This window comes from Athene cunicularia, assembly GCF_003259725.1.
Source record: "Athene cunicularia isolate RWA chromosome 10 unlocalized genomic scaffold, athCun1 chr10_part1, whole genome shotgun sequence".
Classification (NCBI taxonomy): domain Eukaryota; kingdom Metazoa; phylum Chordata; class Aves; order Strigiformes; family Strigidae; genus Athene; species Athene cunicularia.
Window position 1 is genome coordinate 17,704,397 of NW_020799112.1, and position 23,106 is coordinate 17,727,502.

The window sequence follows — 23,106 nt, forward strand, 5'->3', positions numbered from 1 at the left end:
GGGGGGGAAGAAAAGGAATCCGCACTATAGGGTGCCCTTAAAATATTCAGTGTTCAAAAACAAATTTCCTCCAACCTTGAAAGGCCTATGAAATATTACACACCATAAAAATCTTGGCCTACTAACTAGTTGCTCTAAAACATTGGATATGTCTTCAGAAATTTTTCCCCCAGCTATGTAGAATCTCATAAAGTATTCTGTATTTCCCATTCAAAAGCAAGGCAGAACTGTGCTGGCACAAATCACATTTTGCTGCAATTCGCTAAAAGTTTACCTAACTTTAGAGGCTAAATTCACATGTCATCTTTCAGAAGAAACTGTTCTGGGGCAGTAATACGCAATGAATGTCATCTGATTATTATTTATTCTACACCAACACCCACAGTGGATTTAGCACAACTTACAATGCAATTTCTTTGATTGATACATCTTCATATTTTCTCCAGCAGAAATCACAAACTGCCTTTATATTAATCTGAATTAATGCTTGAGCAATCAACTTCTAGTGAACCCTAAACCATGCTGCTACTGAAATTACCTGTATGAATCTTGCCAACTTCACCGGGAGTAGCAGCCTTGGACAAAGAGCCAGCGTGAGACATTTTGGCACTTGGTAGATCGTCCAACCTGCCCTCTGACACTGTCCCATTCTCTCACCATCTTTCCAAGCTTTTACCTCTGCCTCTTCCTACCAGCCATGCAACAGCCCCTCCTCCTAGGTGGTAGCAACATCTGGCAGGATTTAGATATACTTACTGACATCTGGGGACCTCCTCAGAGGGGTTCCTGAAGCAAGACCCCTTCCCATCCCACTCTTGCTACAGCTCTGTCGGGTCCCGTTTAGTTCTCTGGCTGTCAGCTCAAAGACAATTTGATCTTTTTTCCAGACGCAAAAGTTCGAGGCTAATATTTTTCAAAATCAGGCATTTAAAATAAGGCAACTATATTTAAGCAACTAAATAAGATGATCTGAGTTACGTATGAACTCAGAAATGACTGCTAGACTGAATTCTGTAGTCGCCCCCCAACAAAGGCTTGGTTGGTGTGCAATAGGGCAATTCTGCAATTCGGCACTGTTATCAGACACCGCCCAACTGGTTACTAATTATACTCTTACTCTACTGAGTAGCCGTGCTATGCCACCAAGGACCCAGACTTTTTGATCACAAAGTAGATACATGCTCAAGGACTTGGAAATTAGAATTTTATCAGAAATTAAAGAACTACACGGGAATTGCCATTCTTAGTCAGACCCGAAGTCCACTTCACTCAGCACTTCGTGTCCAATGCTGGGCACCCGGGGATGCCTACACAGGCAAAGAGTACTGAAATCACGGCTTTTATTGAATGACCTTTCCTCAATGTATCTTCCCAGCTTCCAGAACCAGAAATAGCACTTGGACCATCATGCTTGCTTCCTCTTCTCTCTACCTTTTCTAGCACTACAGTATCATCTTTGAGATGAGATTAGCAAGTTGCAAACAGGATTCACCACAGCCTTAAACAATGGCAAATTTATATTTTCTATTCTTTTGTCCATTGCCATTAGTTTTGATTTGCCTTTATGGATACCACCCAGGGAGTGTGCTGGTGTTCCCACGGAACTAACCAGCATGACTTCACAAATCTTTCTCTGAGTGGCAGTCATTCAGGTACAGCCGTGTGTACAAGTCTATATTTAAGGTTATTCATTCTATATGTACATTTGTTCTGCAAATATCAATTCTGAACATCCTTTGCCCTCACTTAGCTATTAAACATTATTTGTGTGGTCCTGTTGCAACTCTTTGCAGAGAGTTTTAGATGTGGTTAGCCTTTTTTTAATCGATTCTTCAAAGCTTTAGTCAACTTGCTGTGCACATTCTTTTTCAGAACTTTCATAAAAATGTTGATCATCACAAATCCCAGAACAGAGTCTTGTGACACCCTACTGGTAACCTCTCTCCACTGTAAAATTTGAACATTTGTTGCTTCTGATCATTTAATCAGGTACTAATCAACAAGCCAACCTCTTCTTTCACACTGTAAATATTTGTAAACTTTGCCTAGGGAAATTCTTGACAGCTTTTTGCAAACTGAAGCAGGATGTATCAAGGGAATGCCCACATGCTTGCTGAGCATCCCAAGATTTTTGAAATCTTACCTTCCTCTAACACAACTCATCTTAACCCTTCCTGAATTAGGAATTTGAAGGAAACCCCTGCTCCAATAAGGAAAGCTGGGAGAGAAAGGGAGAACCACACCATAAAAAGCAATGCTGTAAACTGTTCCAATTTATGTTTTTTTCCCCTCATGAACTCTGCAAGTAGGGGAGGGCATCAGGAATGTGCTTTTAAAGAGACATGGTTGGTACCAAGGTCTCAAACACACCCAATGTGTGTTTGGATGAGGGTTGTTTTGGACTGCTCGGTGAATCTTGCCTGACCTCTTGGACTTACTGCCTGTTAGTATTTGGAATGTAATAGTATAGTGCCCAGGCACACCTTTCAGTCTAGTATATCCAAAAGGAATCAAGTTTTCAAGTTCCTAGACTGCTGCAAGACACAAAGCAATGCACAATTAAGCTTCTGAAGTACATCTTTCAGTCCTTCCTGCTTATACCTGATCCAAACAAAAACTCTAATGCAGTTAGAGTAAAAAAGAAGTATAAAAGCTGAAGATTTTCCCTTTTTTATATACAATTTATAAAAATTTATATACAATTTATAAAAATTGTCATTCCTGCCTCATAAAATGAACCTGTACTTACTCCTTTAAACCTTTGAAATTCATTATTAATATCTTTTAGAAGAACACACACACAAAAAAACCTAAAATAAATGAAGAGCCAGAATACTATATATTAAATTGCAATTTTTCTTCACTGAGATGTCTTCTGAAGGGTTAAGCATAGAAGACAAAGAACAGCATCAAAGTTACATTTGGCATAGCGTGGGTAAATGAAGGAACAGATGGAAAATCAAATTCTTGATTTATCTGGACCTGTTTCAAGTTCCAATACTGAGAGTAAGTAGCTGGTCCATCTTTATGAAACGTATGTGCAAAAAGATGACCCTGATTCAACAGGGTGTGTATTTCTCACAATTTTTTTTATCAATATGTTATTGCTGGAGAGCCTAAATTTATTCATAGGAATTCAGAATTTGGATGAAGATGGAGTTTTCTACTTTTAAAAGCCTCTGTACCAAGGTATTTCAGAGATGCAATATAACGTATATAGTATAAACAATCTCAAATCAATAAATTTTCCTTCTACCCTCTCACCAGCAGGTGGCAGACAATGCATATTTTATACATATTTTCATTTTTTCCCCCCCCCATTTTGCTTCAACTTAGAACTTTCAAGGTTTCACAATAAATAGAGTCTGACAGTTTTAGTTTATTTTAGTAATAATCACAAGACGATCTTTTTTGCAAATACAATAAATGTTATCCAAGAGCAATTTGGAGCAATCAGTATTGATATTTATACCATGTGTGTTGATTGAAAAGCTCTTGGCTGTAAGAATGGAATATGAATCTGTCCAGAATGTTATGAATATCTTCTAGCATATGCTCGTGTGGGAACTATAAAAGTGACTTTATTATAATTAGTGGAAAAATAGTTTTGTTATAAATTAAAAAGTGAAATTGATACTATCAGCTTCAGCAGCTTGGCTAACTTTTCTTAATCTATTCTTTGATGTTCTTCTACTTATTAGGATACAATGCTCTATAGCACGTCAACTTTTTTTCAATCTAAATGTGATTTTTGGAGTGTGCAAGAGACTTGCAAGAGGACAAAAAGAACCAAATCCATAACAATAAAAAAAGGAAAAAAAAGGCCCAACCTGTAGTCAGCTGGCGAACACTACACACAATATTAAACTTTCCCCTTAAAACCATCAAACGGGAGCTGTCCTGTATAACTTGGGCTAATAAACCCAGAGCCCCTTAAGTGGAATATACTTGGTTCTCTTCAGGCCTTGAACGATTAAAGGGTGTATTGTACAGCCACTGGCAGCCAGAGGAGGAAGTTGGGAAGTGTATCTTTTCCTACCACATCACCTCCTCTCTACCTTTCACAACTGTCTTTGTCAGATTGTTGGGTAGGCTGCTCCTACTTCCAGCTGAAGTTCAGCTCTATGGCATGACATTCTCTCCTAAATGAACCATTAATTTCACATTTTGCATATGTGCAGAATTTGTGTAAGTTTCAGAAAAAAAAAATAATTCCCTGAATAAACTTACACCACTAGACACAAAATATAGAACTCAATATGTAGATTTTTTCACAGAGAAAACTATAGTTTGAACAGCTATAAAGATGTATTATAGGTTATTCAGCCTACAGAAGAAAAACAAAGAGGTCATTGCAGCCAAGATATTTAAAAGTAATTTAAGAATTCTGCTAGAGGCATGGCACTAATATTCTTCACACACACACAGACACCTTATTCATTAGAAGGTTCTTATTCTGAAGAACTATTTTGTGGGCTAGCAAGAGCCCAATCGATCAGATGTATGTGATTGACACCACTAAGAAATCTGCATGTGTAACGTCTGTGTAGAAAGATCCTGAATAAGTACGTAGCAGAACGTGAAGAATATACAAAGTCTTATCTTAGTTAATACTTTGCTCAGGACAGGCAGAGAAGTTGTCATCCACGAAGAAAACGCCTCCTTCTTTCTGAACGCTCACTCTGAGCATTCATGAGGAAGGGCTGTGAGGAAAAGGTGCTCCAGATCTAGCCAACATCTCCCTGACACTAAAAGAAAGGCTCGCTCTCATAATTACAGTTCATTCTAGAGATCCTCAGCTGATAGACAGTCACATTCAATCACTGCCCAGTGGTAATTTTACTCTAGATACTAACTGTAAGGATTTGCAGTGGGCTATTACTCCAAGAGGGCAAGAGATTATCACTGTAAATCAACATGTCTGGGGAGGAGAAAAGAACTCTTGCAGACTCACGTTGCCTGTTTGTAGGAACAGGACTTTTAGAGCGCATAGAAACATTAGTACTTTTTCTGATTCAAACTCTTGCTCATCTGATAATTCACACGATGTTTTATCAGCATTCACAACAAAGTTCTCCTCCTATTACACTGCAAATGGACGTATTTTTGGGTCGTGTTAGCATAAAGTGCTGTTAGGTCCAATCTTGTAAAGTCAGTGAAGAAAGGAGGATCAGAAAAACTCGGCTTACACTGTTTTCAGAGTTTTCACTGAAGAAAGGAGGATCAGAAAAAATCGGCTTACACTGAAAAAAATCAGAGTTTTCACTGAAGAAAGGAGGATCAGAAAAACTCGGCTTACACTGTTGCATTTAGTTTTTCTGCTTCTAGGCTTAGTGACATTTTAAGACATGCAAGCTCTGTTTTATTCACAAACAGTAATACTTACTTCCTTGGCAATGACAGGAAATATAGCAATTAGATAAATCATTTTTTAAGTCAACACTGGTGTCTTAGCATAACTAAAGTTTGGCTCACGGATATAGACAATTGTAAAGCGTTTGGAAATCTACAGTCCCATGTGAAAATATTAATTTATATTTAAATTGCTAACTGCTTACCCATCCCAACAATATTAATATTAACAGTGTGACATTAACTCTCTGATGAATTTGAGATGTAGGTCAGTTATACATAGAGTTGCCAAACTATAGTTGGAAAATATTACTTCATCAAAGAATTAGCCGTGGTACAACAGTGAATAGCTGAGCCACATGTCCTAATACATGTCAGCCTGGCGCCACTTTTGTATGCAGAACTATTTGCATATATATATATATATTTCTACTGCTACTCTGGTTCAGTATCAGCACAATACACAATAAGAATGTGAACGGCACACTGACTTCTCCGTCTCTCTTTGCACCCAGCTGCAATGGTCGTTGTTATTGGCACTTTCAGACATCATCTTCAAAAAGGCTGACCTCAGCTTATTAAATATTTGACAGAATATTGCCACTGTGAGTTAAATCTTACACTTCAAACTTAACAGATAGTAATGATGAGATTAAAAAAAAATAAATCTACCTTTCCAACAAAGGACTAGAAAATAAAATGAGGCAGTGAACTACTTCATGCATGTAGCTTCTGATTAACATTAATGCTGCTCCACTGATGTTGAGCTAGAAAATACCTATACGCTCTCCTGGCTCGGCACTTTTCTTTGTTTTCCTACTGCAGCTGCAGACTGATGGCTCTAAAAGGTAAGTTTACTTCACTGTCAGGTTTAAAGTTCTATTAAGCTGTGGCTGGAGATTTCATTTTCGGTTTTAACAATAGTCTAGACATATGTGCATCTCAAATAGGGATAAGGAAAATTCTCTGATGAGCAAGTCAGCTGGCCATGCTTGCTATTGCAGGAAGATTGTCATTCATTCTGGTGGGCTTTGAGCTCTGTAGAGGAGCCTCAGACCACTTCATGGAAAGAAAAGTACTTTTAAAGGAAAGTCTGTTTGAACATGTACACATGTGTGTAAATTAAAATGACAGACAGAAAAGAATTAAGACTGGTGTGGGTGACATGCCTAATATAAAATGACTAATGATCAATGATTTTCTGCCTTCACTGGTAACTTCTTTCAAGATGTAAGGTAAACTTCAGATTCCAACATTACAAGGAACTTCAGTTCTTACTTACCTCTCACTGGACATTCAACCATAATATTTGCTCCAATTCTTGCCACGATTGTACCTCCAACAACTGCTGAGAGACTGCTGGCTTCCAGATTTGTAACATTTAACACAGAGGACAAGATGTCAGGAATCTCTTTGAAATTAAAGAGATAATCAGTTTTAGCAGCTTTATTTGACTTTTAAGTATAGATCCTGAATCTAAATTCATCATATTTGGGACAGAATTCAGCTTGCAAAGCAGCAGCCAGAAAACACAGGTGGGACAGATACAAGCAGACGGAGTTCACACCTGCTGTAGTTTTAGAGCAACAAGACCATCTTACTGCTACCTATTAAATCAGGCAGAGTTTCATGGATCACTAACAAAAGAAACTATTTCACACCGAAGGGGGGATGAGTACTTATGTGTAAAAAAAATGATTAAAAAAATTACATGTCCAATTCTGTGGATGTTTGGATGTTTCAGTCTTACCTGCACGCAATAGCAATGATGTTTCCATATCAAAACCAAAGTCATTAACAACCAGGCATCCATATGTACCGAGTTCCTTTTGAGTAGGATTCTGAATCCGCACTTTTCCAATGGTGTCCAGGGTCACTCTGCAGAATGTTCAAGGAAAGACAAGGGTTACTACCCTGGGACAAACACAGCTGAATCTTCTTGCAAGAGCTACAGATACAGCAGCAGAAATCTTTTTAGGAGTTTACCATTCTAGACCAGCACATGCAGCAGCAGTTCTGCCTCCTCTTTGGTGACAGAGGGGACTGCTAAGGGATACCTGCATGGAAGATTCTTCAGATGTCCTCCTTCTACAAAGCTGTGTCCTTGTTGCAGCCCTTTGGAGGACAGCAAGTTTGCTGCTACAAACCAGAATCCCTCAGGAACAGCATGAATAAATCAGACTACCACAATTAAAAGTATTAGGCTTGGCAAGAAACCCATCTCTCCAGAGCAAGCTTGGTTTTCAGCAGGATTGGGGAATTAATAAATGCATGTTCTAATCTGACCTCTAAATTACTGTAGTGGCAGTTTTTTTTAATATTATCATCATTAAAGCTTAAGTCTTCCACCAAAAACTCACAAGTGACTTGAATAATTTTCCTGCCTTCTGAGGGGCAAGATATGAGACAGAGAGAATCACAGGCTGGGGAAGAGGCTGAAAATAGTGGAGAGGACTTTTCCCCCTTTTTACCTTTCTGAGCAGTAAGTTATATAAGTTAGGCCACACACTCATCACATCCAAAAAAACCCTGTAGCTCTGGCATTCTCCCACACCAAGCACACTTACAAAAGTAAGAGATACAGAAAAACATATTTAAGATACTTGTGTCTTGACAAAACAAGCCACATCATGTGTGTCTCAAGTACGGCCTTCTTTTACAAACATGACAGATAAACACCATTTACCTCCTCACATTCTTTTTCAGATGCAATGCAATTAACATCACTGGCTTTTGAGTACACACATATATGGATTTGTGTATAAGAAACCTTACTCAAAAAAAAAAAAAGGGGGGAAGAAACCTACTTTGCCAATTAAGTGCAAGAATATCAGTCTGGGCTAAAATTAAGGCAATTTATGAAAGCAGACATTAGTAATCAGATACTCATGAATAAACAAATCACCATCATGTCCAAAAGCCGAGAGTATCACTTGCAACAAATTAATGGGAAATTATGCGTATTTCACAAAATAAACATAACTGGTGGGAGCTACATGGTTCCAAAAACATTTGCACTTTTAAAAATGGCTTAGTTTTGATGTCTTTGCTTTAATTGATAGCCCTGCAGAAGTATATTTTTCTTGGCAGTGCAGTTAATCAGTTAAGTATGCTGAGAAATATCCGAAAGCGCCTTTATCATTTCAGAATCGTTTTTTTTCATTACTCAAGAGCTAGCTGTAATTCCAAGAGGCTCACACATGAGGTTAATGTTAATATTATCAGGTGAGCTTCTAATTTATCAGCACTGAAGTAAAAGTATTTGCTCAGTCTTGAGTAAATACCTGAATATAACACACACTTGCTGTACTTGTTCTTCAAGTATAATTCCCAAATGTGATGGTAATACAGGTTTTTTATTATTTTTTATTCAACTGTCCTCAACAGAAATATTTGCAAATTCTAATGTATAGAAAAAAATCCAAAACAGGTCCTTCTTTCTTTTTAAACTGACGTTATGCAGCTACAGTTATACCTAAAGAATTACTGCATCGAAGGATGGGGAGGGTACCAGTGATATTTTCCATCCTTAAAATAGGTAAGAACTAAGTCTTCCTTTAATCTATACCATGGCAGAAGTTTTTAAAGTGTTCCCACTGTATCTGAAATCCAAACAAATCCAAGGGACTTTTTAAGTTGAGTATAGATCTGTTCATTTTCTGATGCAGCTGAAATGATTAAGGCAGATCACAAAATACAGTTAGGACATCCAAAACAATTCACCTAGTAAAAAAAGTCAGTCCTCCCATATCATGGAAATGGACATAGGCTTGGACATTTGTAAAGCCAAACAACGTGACAGACACTTGAAAGAAAAAAAAAAAAAAAAACTTTAATAAAAAGATGGAAGGCACAGTATTCATGCTTATCTCATTTTTACAACAGTATGATTTAATACTGCACCGCAGGGTGGAATTTTACAGTTGATAGTGACATAATAAGTCATTCAAAAATAAAGAAGGTATTTACTTACTTCTCAGAGGCTTTTAATGTCTCGCCATCTTTTGTCCAAGTATATTTCACTTCACTAATACCAGCTGTTTCACACAGCAGGTTGACAGCATGAGTATTCTTGGTCAGAAAAACTGTATTTCCAATTCGTACAGTTACCGTTTTGTTGAAGGAAACTCGAGGAATTTCCTTTTGCCTCATAATAACTGGAACCTTCTGGTCAAACATTAACTTATCAACAGTTTTTGTGCTGAAACGTTCAGATTCATTTGGTGATTTGCCTGTGAGTTTTGAGGCAAGTTTCTCATCCTGGGCCCCCTTCCATTTTTCAGTAGTTGGTTGTGGAGGTCTAGATAATTCAGCGACTAATTGATAAATGACCTGGGATGCCAAGTCATCACTGACTTCTCCAGTTTCAATGAGCTGGCTCATGTTCGTTATCAGTTCTTCAAACTGCACAGTGTCCATGCTGTAGGCACCTTGGAGAACTGCTGCCTCCAGTCGTTTGTTCTTGAATTCACGAGAGCTGAAGTCTTCTGCTGAATTACTCCCAAAGGCTTCAAGGTTTCGCAAAAATGGCTGATCATTTACTTGCCTGTCACCCAGATAGAGCTCCTTCTTCTTACTCCACATTTGCCACATTTTGCTCATTTTATGCCATTTGGCCCCAAAGCTGTTAGCCTCGTTGTGATCTGTGTTACCGGTCTCACTGGCGTGTTTTCTAAGATTTGGTGGTTCTATCAATCTGTTGTCGGTGCCAATGAGCTTGAGTACAAATGTTTCATGCACAGAGCCTGCAATACACTGGTACACACCAATATCAGTAGTTTCAAGACTATGTATTTTCAGTGAGCCTGACTTAGTGATGCCAAGTCTTTTAGAGTTTTGTAAGCGTTGTCCATCTTTCTCCCACCGGATAAGTGATTTCTGGAACCTTCGTACAGGGCACTTAATTACAACAGATGTTTTTGGAAGTAAGTAGGCTCGGCTTCCTATGGTAAAATTAATGCGCTTTTCTTGTCTTGTTTGAATATAGACTCTGTGAATGCTGACAATCTGAGGTCCATGAGCAGAATACTTTTCTGGAAGCTTTGGTTGAATCTCTGAAAGAAAACAAAGTGTTGAAAAGTATCTAATCATTGGCACTCACGCTTGCAAAATGTGCTTTTCACAGAATGCTTGACAGAGCTTTTCCTGACTTTGTTCAAGTCAGATTGCAACATGCTGAGCTTTTATCTGAGTCACAAAAATGCAAAAATATGAACAACATGAAACCGTAACATTCCCCTGCTCCAGCCAAGAATTCCATTGCTTCTTCCCCAAATCTCCTAACAATAAAAAGATACAGGCAACGTATACCTTTATGAAGGACATAGGAGGTGCATACATACATAAATGCATATATACATGTATTATATATTCATTTATACCATACATGCAATCCTATTATGATTATTTTTCTTATTGCTGCCTCAGAAAGGCCAGGCACGATGGGAATGGCAAAAAGTGAATCAAACAAATGTGAACACATTATCACTTTCCCCACATTTGAGCACTGTCGGGTGCAGAATGACCTACATGAAACAAAGCCTATCCACAAAGTAAGGCTCCCCCTTGACTGTTATTTAAATTGCTGTCTGGCCATGCTGGTTGTCTGATTGAGTCAAGCCAAATTGATAGCAACAGGGGAGGTGAAAGAAACAGTCAGTGAAGACACAGTACGTGCAACACGCAAAGCCACCCTGTAATCATTGGCTGAGGGTAATTTCTTTAGGTTGAAGGATGAGTTGCTCACAGTGTTGTGCCAAGAAAGTAGGGAGGGGAGGGAGGAAAGAGAGAAATAAGGCAAAATTTTGAAAGATTGAAAATAGTAATCAGATGCATTGATGAAAGTAGACAATAACAGCATAAAGTTTCAGGCAGACTGGATATGGAGACACTGGGTATTATGAAGCTCCACCTGTGTTTTGCTGCAGGCACTTGGATGCTGAAAGGTTTCTAGGAGCTGCCTGGATGAATACCACCACAGGCAGGCTTGGATAGGCACACTGGGGACACCACCAGAAGGACCGAAATGCTTTGAATACCACTGTGTTGACTCACTGCTGGCAACCACTGTGCCCCACTTTGATCAGGAGAACTAATCTTACTAAGCAGAACCTAGGTAGGTGAGAAACAAAGCGCTGTAGGAAGCGTGGAGCAAGGCCACGCAACCCCTGAGTTCGTTCCATGCAAGATGAAATCAGCCAGCTGGGAAGAGTCGGAAACACTCTGCGTTGGTGCTAGAAAACAATCCAATTGTGTTTGGTGACCCAGCCTTTTGGTATGTGACAGAGAAAACAACTCAGAGCCTGCAGAATGAGCTGATGAGCCAAGGAAATGGACACACAAATCAAAACGCTTCTCAGCGTACCTGAACCTGAAATCATCGCTGTTCTCCCACTTGGTAGGTACATAAATAAAATGACAACTACACTGATGGCACACAAATGATATTTGAAAAACTGCATGCTTCTTATATACATATGCTTCAAATATGCTGTGAAGAAATAGGTGAAAAGCTAAATGCTTCAAGCATTCAATAAGTGTGTACACTGTATGAACTACACCCTAGAGTGCATTCTTATGCTTATAAAACAAAATGGTTATTTTCAATGTTTTGGGTAATGAGTTCAGACCTGTGGGGATATCATGGTTTCATAATTACACAGCTTTTAAATCTGTATTCATTATCCAGATACATGGTTCCCTCAACCATTTCACATGGTACAACAAATAAATTGCTTTAGGCACTCAGTTTACTAAAATTATTAAAGTAGCGTCCTGTTTTTAATAAGTTATTGGGCCCCAAATATTTATTTTTAGGGAAGTGTTCCAGTACTAAATCTTCCAATTCCAAAATCCAACTTACAGACACAGTAAGTGTAACTTTAAACACACAAATTAAAATACTTCAGGCTGTGGTCTGTTTACACTAGTAATTCCAACATGGAATTAAACCCAGTGCATACTTATAAATATGTTAACAAGTCTCATCCATTTCATTTTTTTAAAAAAGAAAGACCACTAGCTCTCATTAGCAGTTCAACACTAAAGGGTGTGTGTATTTTTACTGGTGACTGGTGAGCAAGTCTAGGAGTGAAACAAAGTTCAGCGTTGTGGATGGCAGGCCATATAAATATATAAGGTCATATGAATATATGAGGCCACATAAGCATGCATTTTGTAGAGCCTTAGTGTCATCCAAACTTGCAGCTGCTGAGGTAACAGACTGTTTGGGAGAGATTTTTTTTTTTTTTTTTCTAGAATGTAAATCTTGCTTAAGGATTAGATGGTATTGGAGCCATTGGACCTCATTATCACCTGATACAAATCCATCTCTGACCTCTAATGGTCCTCCACAGCTTTAGCTGGGCCCAGGTCCTGGTGACCTCAGGGCTCGACTGCTGTTATTTCCTATTTCTCAGAGCCCACAGTCAGGAATGTTTCTGACTTAATAGGGCTTATTAAGTAGAAAACAGCTACAATTACTAGTCCCAGAGTAAAAGATTGTCCAAAAAGCCTCAGCACTGTCATGAGACAGTAAAAAAATGGAGCTCATCTGAGCCACAGAAATATAATCTTGAGGTGGAGCCTTCAGAAACACTGCTCTCAGAGGCAAGAACCCCTAACAGCAGACTCGCCATGCACCACACTACTCTTCGCTGAGCCCACTTGACTCTATAGCCAGGCATCCGCCTGTGCTACAGCCATGCTACAGTCCTGCCTTCTATTCACTCCCCCTTCAAGGCAGCCTGAAGCCATGGCTGCGGCGGGAGGAGATGCCTCCTGCGCGTTCCTGTGAATCCCAAACCTGCCCCTGCCCTGGCTCCTTCTGCAAAACCCAGACTGGAGCCCTGGGTAGGGCCCTGCCCTGCCCTCCTGTCGCTTAGCCAGGACATTGCCAGGCAGAGCCGAGCGGCAAGGGCTCCCTTGTTCCAAACAGCTGGGGGGATGAAGGGAGAGGACAGTGATTCTCTTTTATGACTTTTATCTGCACCCATTCGGTACAACGGCATTCCCTTGCAGTCCACTGTCCTGCTTTCCTGGCACTGAGGTGGAAGCTGACAGTGTAACTTTAATATCAGTCTGTGCTAAGCAATTTGCAAACCAGCTACACTGCCATTCAACTATCCACAATTAATTAAATTCAGATAGATATGCAGCTCAAAATATTTTAATAAACCTTATGCCAAGGACATTCCTGAAAGTCCACAGGGCTTTATTTAAGTGGAGTTTTGAACCTCAGGATTTTGGCATGTTAATCTGAAATGCAGGCCAGGAAAAGAAGTTTCATATTATGTATGAATCAGTAATTATTCTATTTCTTATTTTGTTTTGTGAATAATTTTTAAAGCAAAGATTCAAAATGTATAAAGTAGCCATTTCTTGACAGCACTATGAATTGGGTTAAACCACATCAATCTCTCTGTGATCAAAACCAGGCCATTCATAAAGCCTTTTGTTTTTTTCCCACCTCAAAACTAAAAAAATCTCATTTTTTCCTTTCTTTTCAGTGCCCTGCTCCCCAAACCTACAAACGAATACCCTCCTTTATAAAGGAAGGAGAGCACAGGTTCAGACTTAAGGAATCTGCATTTAGAACTGCCTGCTCCAAATTATTGTACATAATTGAACTTCCTCTATACCAGTAAGGTATTTCCATCAGTGTCATGCATATGCAATTAGTGCAACTACCATCAGTATCACAACCCAGTTGTGCCCAAATCGTACAATTCCTATAGACAGCTTATTCTGAAAGGATTTTTATATAGACAGTGATAAAATACTGGATTTTTGGAAGACTGTCTGTACTATCCTCACTTCCTGCAAAGCCCATGAGACTGGGATTCTCATTTCTACAAGATAGAAATTATACCCGAAGTTACCACTGGCACAGAATTTCAGGTTTTGAATTCCACCACACTGAGTGCAGTGTCCAGCGTAATGCAAATGTACAGTGAAAAGAGAAGCCAGAACTGGATTCTTATCTTTTCTAAGTGTCCTTTGTAATTTATACTCAATTTATGGATTTTTTTTTTTTTTCCTAGTTGGACTAGCATAAAGCATAAAGGAAAAAGCAGATCAAATGTAGGCAAGTATGAGGGTAAGGGGTACGTAACCATTAAAGTGTATTCAAAAACTACTTCATTAGATCATAACCTTTATTTCTGACTGGCAGAAAAAAATTTAAAACAATCCTGTTATTACTGGTCTAGTAAATATGACAGTTTATGCCAGATTAGTGATGTCGAGAAAGTACAGAGAGATGAGTGAATTAACCCACATACAGACTTTTCTTTATAAATACATCATTCCAAATTAGCAAGAAACTACATAAAGTAACATACTTACTGTTACAGGCATTCATCTGACAAGACCTTACAAGCAGTGAAGGAGACAGACCACTACACATTGATCCATTTAATGTGACATATTGGCCTTTTGCTGTTAGGTTTTGGCAGGCGAGTTTCCTTCTCTGGATTCCAACACCGCAGCTTACTGAGCACTGTGAAAGGAAGGATGCAGTCAAACTAACCTTCGTGTCTCACACCACACGTGCTAATTTTAAACTAGTTTGCTTCCGTTTTTGTTTTTTTTTTTTTCTTCTGAGAAAGGGTGAATATGCTCTAGTTGATATGCATCTTTGTGTTATACAGACATTAAAGTCTCTTCATGTTTCCAGGCAATAAGAATATAAGATAGGTTATTTGTTCCTGCGAGCAACTCAGGAACAATTAAAATAACATGATGGTATTTCTTCATGTCCAACCATGGACAGAACAGAGCAATGAGATCTACTATCTAAGAGAAAGAATTCGGCATATTCCAAACAGCCTGTGTCAAGTCTCTCAACCCTGTCTCCTAATCTGTATTGAATGAACCTTTAATCGCAGCTTCTAAATTCACTTTTACAAATCTTTTTGGAACAGGGAGTGGTAGGCAAGCTTGCATTAAATGGGAAAGAAGGAGGACATATTCCAGAATAATGCAAAGATTCGCTTTTTGGAAGCTGTACTATGAAATAACCAATAGCTAAACATGTCTGGTAGAATGCCTGCAAGGCATTACAGCCTTCAGCAACTCAAACACAGCTCAGGAGGGGAATGTGATCACTCTGCCTGTAGGCAGGGATTAACAGCAACTGTATGCCCAGTTTACTCCAGGTACATGCCTTGAGAAACCTCCAGCCACCCTGTGAATTTATTACTCCAAACATCTTACCCAAGCAGAAAACTTTAGAGCTCATGTTGCAACTGAAGATTTTGGTTCACCCCTGTTGGGGGCTGCTTACCTTGGACCATTCTCCTACAACTAGCTGAGGAGGACAATCAACTTTTGCACATGGTTTAGTAGTTGCCAATTTAGGTTCCTGGCAGGTGTCATCAGAGTGTTTCAGGAAACTTCCATCCGTCAACAGCTGCTTACAGTACACTTCGCGGGTCTGAATCCCTCCTCCACAAGTACGTGAACACTAAGGAGAAGAGAACACAGCATGTACACCTGTGTGGACATCTGTGCTCACCCATCACACTTATTTGACGCAAACACTGTATAAGCTTCTCCCCTCCAATTATTCTCTCTTGAAAAATGACATCTACTTTTAACTAAAAAGCAAGCAGTATGTAGAAAATTCTTCTGTTAAAATGTTCAGCTAATATATTAGAGATGATGAGAACCTAACTACCAAGTTAAACTTCACACCACATGAATGCAGTTAAGTAGTAGAAATCTTAAAGAAAAACATCCATCCTACACATAGATCTGCCTATGTCTCACATCAATTTAATGTATCTGGTGGGAGTTTAGGAAACTTTGTCCTTGAGACAAAAAAAAAAAAAAGCAGCAATGTCTCCTAAAGCAAGTTAATGTGTTTGCTGAGCTTAGTAAGAGAAGTGACATCTAGAATAACTAGTTTCCAGCCTTTGGAATTCTTAAAAAAGACTTTCCACCTCATCCTGTGACTATTCATTGGTGTAGCAGTCAAAAGTAGTATTTTTGATGTTGATTGAGGTTGTTCTAATGAAATCAGTAGAAACACGTACATGCCAAAGTTTAGGAGCTACCTTCTACGTTATTCCAGCTAGAGAAGCTGCCAGAGGAATACATTTCAACCACTTCTGTAACCCCGTCATACCTGTTGCCATTCCTCAACATGCCAAAGAGGGGGACAATCAATCTGGTTACAAGCTTGTAAAGAATGAGGCTTTTTGTCTTTGCAGTCTTCAGCAGCAGCAGCAGCAGATCCTCCCGGGTGCTGGCAGTACACGTCCCTCGTCTGTATCCCGACCCCGCACGTAGCCGAGCAGCGTCTCCAGGGGCCACTTCGCCACCTGTTCCAACCACACAGCCAAAAGGTCACGTTTTAGCAACTCACCTCGGGCTGGGGAAGGAGCAATCATACCCAAACAGACCTCAGCAACAAGTAACTGAAGGCATATTGATAGATGGCTAAAACATCCCTTTGGTTTGGCTATAATGCAAAATTATAAACTAGATTTATAAACTTCCAGGTAACAAGGAAATGCAGAAGTTATTAACAATGAAGTAATAAAGAGTCATTTCCAGAAAATTTCAACTCCAGCATTTACTTCCAGAATGCTCCTCATAAAAAAACCCAGCCTGTTGGCAACCTTCTGACATTTACATTTATAAATGTAAATATATAAATAGTCCTTTCTTACATTTACAAAACTTCCTTTAAATGTATATATGTTTTCTATAAAACATCCTGTTCCTGTTAACTTCTTCCCTACATTTTGCAAGAGGAAGTTTCTGCAAACACATAGAAACAATATGCAAAGGATCAGGGACATCAGAGATCAAAAGTGGGTAAATAAGGCAAGCGTGTGTCAAAAATTCACATATGGCCCTTTCAAGGGAGCAAATTAGCTAAATTTTCTTGGATTTGCACTGGGTTTATTCTTTTCCCAGGATCTCCAAATAAACATAAGAAGCCATAAGAACCATGTGGGGCTACTAAAGAAGCATGAAATTAAAATAACTTTAAATCATAATTTCTTCTCTTTTTTTTTTTCGTTCAGGAAAGATAGCAAGTAAATATTCTGTTTTTTGTGAAATTGCCTTACAATTTTTCTTGTACCACTAGAAGAATTAAGGCGGATTTTCCAACTCTGGCAAATATCTACACAGAAGAGATTTATTTCAGAAAATGTTCCTTATTTTATTAGTAAGATGTGAAGAATGGAAAAGGAGTGAACAAGACCAAAAAAAAAAAAAAAAAAAAACCCAATCCCAAAACCTTGTTAAAGACAGAAGTAGTGAAATTTCATCCCAAAGCAAGACCACAGTCCTGCAATCTGAACCCTGAGAAAGCCAATGTTTATTTAAGTGCTGTTAACCCTTTCTTTGCCATAGTATCATTTCATTACTACAGTGTACCTCGGAGGGCAAAGCTTCATATTGCAAATATGAGTCATTGGTGGTGGTCTCTTGGAATTGTCACAAAGGGTTTCGTTGACGGCTTGTTTTGTCTCTACATGCAGACACATTGCAATGGCTTCTTGTGTTCCTGAATTAAAAAGGAAAATTCTCATGAAACACTGAAGAAGGGAAGAGATTTTTGTAAAGCTTTCTCTTGAATAATAGTGAAAAAAACCTTCAAACACTGAATTAGATAGCAGGCTTAAAAGCAACATCTCAAGTCAAAAGGAACACAGAAATAGTTTATATATTTAATGCTTAAAATATGTTTGTGAATTATATCTAGCATTTTACTTCTGGGGTATTTAAAAGGCTTGATTTGACATTCTACCTCTCTGAAAAACAGCAGAAAACAGGCTTCTCTATCTGTCCACCACTGGACACTACATCTGCCTGGTTCTATAGTCCCAAGTCTCTATAGCCTGGTTCTATAGGTCCCAAGCTAACTACTGGTTACACTACCAAAATCAGGGTAAAAGTGATTCCTCCTCACTTACCTTGACTTCAAGAAGATAAAGATCTGCAAAAAAATGTAAGAAAAATGCAGAAAACTTGCAAAACTATAGTCAGCAGAATGGCGGACTAAACTCAGAACCTTTCTCATGGGGCGAAGAGGTGCAATAGTTTTGCTGAAGGCGGCGAGTCTGACGCAGCCTAGAGCTTTCCTCACTCGTGACCATTCTTGGCACCTTCTGATCTGGAGCTCTTGCTACCTAGATCTTATTACTGAAGCGTGAAAGATTACGAATACTCAAATTTCTATGAGTCAAAATGAAACATAATCCAAGTTTGCTTTAGAACAAGTCATTTTAGTGAATACACATTTTGTGAACTACTTTTATTTTAAACCTACGTAATTACCCAAATTTATATCTCGTATTTTTTACTATGAAAGCCTTGCTCAATTTCAAAGCTCACTTGCACGCACATGAAAGACAAGATGGTTTGTGATGTACTCGGGGGATCCTGTCTATCTGAGACGTTCTGTATAAGCAGTGCTAATGATCATAATCCTGTAGAACAATAAAGCACTGAAATAATAGAATACCTATTATATATATTCCAGGTAAAAATGGCTTTTTTCAAGAGACACAGTTTAAAGAATTTAAATCAATTTCCTTCCTCTCTACTTATCTTCAGTGATTTTGTAAGGATACAAACTTGTTTTCAGCAGCAGGCTATATTTCTCTTCTTATGACTGACTTCTAAGGTTTCAAAGAGAGTTATATTTTTAATGAGAAACCTTCAGTAATGACTTCGCCGTATCACCTATGACGTTACTTCAAAACATCACCATTATTGTTACACAAAGGCTACTACAACTATTCCTCCTTCTGGGTCAACTGTGCACGATGGTTTCTTGGCACTGTAGATCATTAGTCATTCTGATTTGAGTGGGCTCGATGGAATATCCTACACTGAAAGTTTCATCTCCATGCCACTGGTCGTATTTCTCTCCTTTACAACTCATTCGTGACCACTGTCATTATTTTCATAAACCAAAGCTGTTCCTTCCCCCTATAAACAATTCTGATGTAGTCAAGCACAGCCAGCACAGGCCACAATCCAATCCCTCTTTGCGACACTTGAACCAGTCCAACAATTCCAGTCACTTCAGCAGGAGTAGACCAGCAGTAATTTTCACAATAATGTAGATTCCAATTTCTTTCAGGCTTTCTGGTACACCTCTCGATCCCCTCAGGGACTTGTTTTCAGTTCAGAAAGACCTTGTTATATGAATGTTTTGACTACATCTACAAAGTGATGAATTTTTATAGAACAGAAGACCTGACCTTAAACGTGATTGACAACCTATGCAGTTCTCATATATCAAAAGTATTGATAATTACATTAATATAGAATACATGAACTGAATAAGAAGTATTTTACTGGCAATCTGAGAATAAACTTTTAATAAGATACCATGACTGGAATGCAGACATCAAAATGCCCAAAGATGATAAACCAATAAATAAGTATTTTTTTCTAGAACTCTACTATTTTTTTGCAAACTACCAAGGGTACAAAACATTTTCTGTCCAACTGACCCCCATGTGTTTAACAGGAGCAGCTTCCCTGTCCCCTTACATAGGAAATGAACATCTGAATGTCTACAGGAGAGAAATAAAGATTTAGAAATTGTTTTCTGACAGAAACAGAATGACATTACCAGACAAACAACCAAGCACATATCAAGCAATCATATAATCTCTATTTTAGGTCAAAATCTACCGTGTGCTACCAACCTTCAGTTTCGCTGACCCCACTGTGTTCCTGTGGGAAAACCATACTCAGAGGTGATGTTGCTCTGGAACGGGTTGTGACAAGTAATATCTTCTTAATATCTCACAGAAAGGAGGGGAATGAAATGAGATTCCTTTCAGACCATCTATGCGGGCAATAATCCCATGGGAACTTTTAACCTCCATGTTATAAAAACTAAAGTGGTCAATCAAAGGAACAAAAGGCATGTCATACCAGGTGATGGTTTTTGACTGCAGCGTGCCACCTGGAGTTCATTAAACCACTTCTGCCTTGCAGCATGACCTACCTAGCTTTAATTGTGTTACCAGAAGAAAAATGTTGATATGTGGTGTATCTTTCATTTGACTTAACTACAGGCCACAAACTGCTGTAATGATTCTTCTCCACAGGGGCCTTACTGAAAGAAAAATGGAACCCTGTTTTGATGCTGTAAGTACAAAACAGATATTAAAGAGTTGTTAAAAACATACCACACACTCCCTTTCCTGTTTCTTGGTTCTGAGTTCAAGAACTTTATTCAATAAATTACACTTAATTGATACGCCATTGGTTTGAACTTAAATGTCAAAATGTCTTGACAAATAATCATATTTCTCACCCCAAGCTATAATTTTCCACTATTTGGGAAGTTCAGTCACTGATAAACTACTTATTCTATGTCGATTGGAAAACGGAAAAATCTATTATTCAAACAAGCAAAGTTTTATATGTATGACTTTCTTGGCTTATAATATAAACACAGTAGATAATTTAACTAAAACATTATGTATGCAGCAGGGAGCATTAAGTATTTTTACAGTAATCTGATGCACTATTGTAGTAATTATCCTACTATTCAGTGAAATAGAATATTTTCTATTTTAGCCCAGCATTCAAACCACATACATTTACATTCTTTTACAAGCTTTTCTACCCAGTGAAATACACAGCGCATGATGCTGTGTTAAAACATCAGTATGCTTGAAAAAAATCCTAACTTTTTGTTTCTGCCTTTTAAAATACAAAGAAAATGAGGGTGGAAAGTTGCTGTGCAAATGGTAAGAGGGTGGATCTATTCTTTATACCTGGAAGAGGAACGACAGATTTATTTCTATCAGATAGTGTCAGTTCAGTGACTGCTTGCACTACATGTACGATCAGCTGAAAATAACTCAGAAGACATGCCAAGTCTTACAAACGCTTGAGCATCTCTATCTACTGAAGCTGGAAATCCTATTTATACCCCTTCTGTGAAAAAGTAAACAGTGTCTGCAGGTAATTAAACTAGCGATAGGAGTAACCAGTTATCAAATTGCTTACAACACTATTGCAAAAGCTCTCACCTTTATATGTGAGTCTCAGAATGGTCATTGTTTTTCTTAAGAAGCCTTAAATTTGGCTAGAATCCATTAATTTTCTAAGAATCTCAGGTTTCTTATAAATAAAATGGTAAACTTTTAGCCATTATGGTCCAGATGAAAGCCTGGAAACACAACTGGACTGCACCGTAATACTTCCAAAGCCACAGACAATAGAGGAACAACAGGAGGTTCATACGTATTTATTGATTAATCTCATTATTTTTAAGCCAGTGTAATGACTTTCAGGGGCCTGAATCATAATTTTTGAAGCATGTGGAATATAAAGAGTAATAATTACACTGAACTACGTAAACCTGCCTCTTCCAATTAAAGGTATTTTTAAACAGGGACCCAAATGATGTTCAGTTATTTTTTCAAATGGAAAACATCCCTTTAAAATATTGTAGAGTAGTGAAATGCTTGACAAAACTAAAGAAATACTACAGCTTACAAAAAAAAAAAGATTTATTCTCAGGCGTACTGTATATTCTGATAATGACTGTTAATTCTCACTGACAATATTATGAAAATTAAACTTATGTTGAGGGCTCTCACATTAGGGCCAAAGTTGTTTGGTTTTTTTTCCAACCTGAAGAAAAGAGAAAACATTTGGGGAAAAAGAGGGCAAATCCTGAGATCCCTGAGCACACAGTTGGCTTATTTTCAGCTTGGGGTTTCTACAGGCACTGAAACCAAAATAGATCTCTAGCTTTCAGGATGGTTACAGAGTTTCCTATGGGTGTTAAAGGTGATGTCTGCCTCACGACAAACTGGCCTGGACAACTTTTATTTTCACTCAGGGAAAGACTGACAAAAGAGGTATTAATTATGTTAATGGCCATAACACAACACAGCAGTCCTAAAAAGCAGCAAGTTTTCTGGCACTCGATACGCTGTGTGACAAGCCACACAGATTTGGTGCAGAAAATACACAAAATGACCAGAGACTCGTGTTACCAGTGCTCTAGAACCTGCTCAATATGATGAACTGGAAAGTAAAGGTGATGTTTAGGTGACTAGGTGTTAAAGGTGATTAAAGGATAATGCCTTGCAGATAGTTCTATCTCTGCAATTCGAATACCTCAAAACCCACTGTTTCCATCTGCATTTTTACATCTACTTTGGAGAGGGACCAGAGAGTTTCAATTAAAAGTCTGGTCTGTATGAGGATTTTAAAAAAAGGTGCAAGTGACAAGCACTGAAACAGAGATTCAGTCCCTGCTCAAACAGTGGCTATAAAGCTTCCAGCCTACTTAGACCCTGCAGACTTTTCCCTCATTCAGAGAGAGTCAAGCACTAAGAAATGGGGGTAGGGAGCTCCGAGGATACAGAAATCCACAGGAATTTATTTTAATAGCCACTGCTAGATACATACATACTAGAGAAAAAGTACCTAATATAATTTACGTTACACTGGGATATTCCAAACTCAGACATTTATTTCTTGTAACGAAAGAGTTCATCTAATTGAAATGAGATTTGAACATAAAACTTAGCAGAAATGGATCAGCTCCTTTGAACTACACAATGGAAAAATAGTAGACAGTGAGATCATTAGTTAGTACATTGCAGTAAGTTGGAAACAGAAAAGATGTCTGGTTCCTTTAAAACTATTTATCGACAGGTAATTTTGGGTCTGTTTGAAAGCTTTTGCCAAGGCAGCAAGAAGACCAGAACTGATAGAAGGAAAAAATCATTGCTACCTAACTAGCAC

At 38.4% G+C, this 23,106-nt stretch overlaps 1 protein-coding gene across 6 annotated transcripts in view; it reads right to left on the reverse strand.

Moving 5' to 3' along the window:
- Positions 1-23,106, reverse strand: part of ADAMTSL3 (ADAMTS like 3) — a 190,637-nt gene that overhangs the window by 18,793 nt on the left and 148,738 nt on the right. For all 6 annotated transcript variants that reach the window (XM_026856436.1, XM_026856434.1, XM_026856437.1 and 3 more), the window contains 7 exons: positions 17,746-17,875; positions 16,481-16,676; positions 15,638-15,817; positions 14,698-14,851; positions 9,326-10,406; positions 7,103-7,230; positions 6,635-6,763 (listed from right to left, as the gene is read on the reverse strand). In XM_026856436.1, coding sequence (XP_026712237.1) covers positions 6,635-6,763; positions 7,103-7,230; positions 9,326-10,406; positions 14,698-14,851; positions 15,638-15,817; positions 16,481-16,676; positions 17,746-17,875 — 1,998 coding nt within the window. The remainder of the gene's footprint in view (positions 1-6,634; positions 6,764-7,102; positions 7,231-9,325; positions 10,407-14,697; positions 14,852-15,637; positions 15,818-16,480; positions 16,677-17,745; positions 17,876-23,106) is intronic.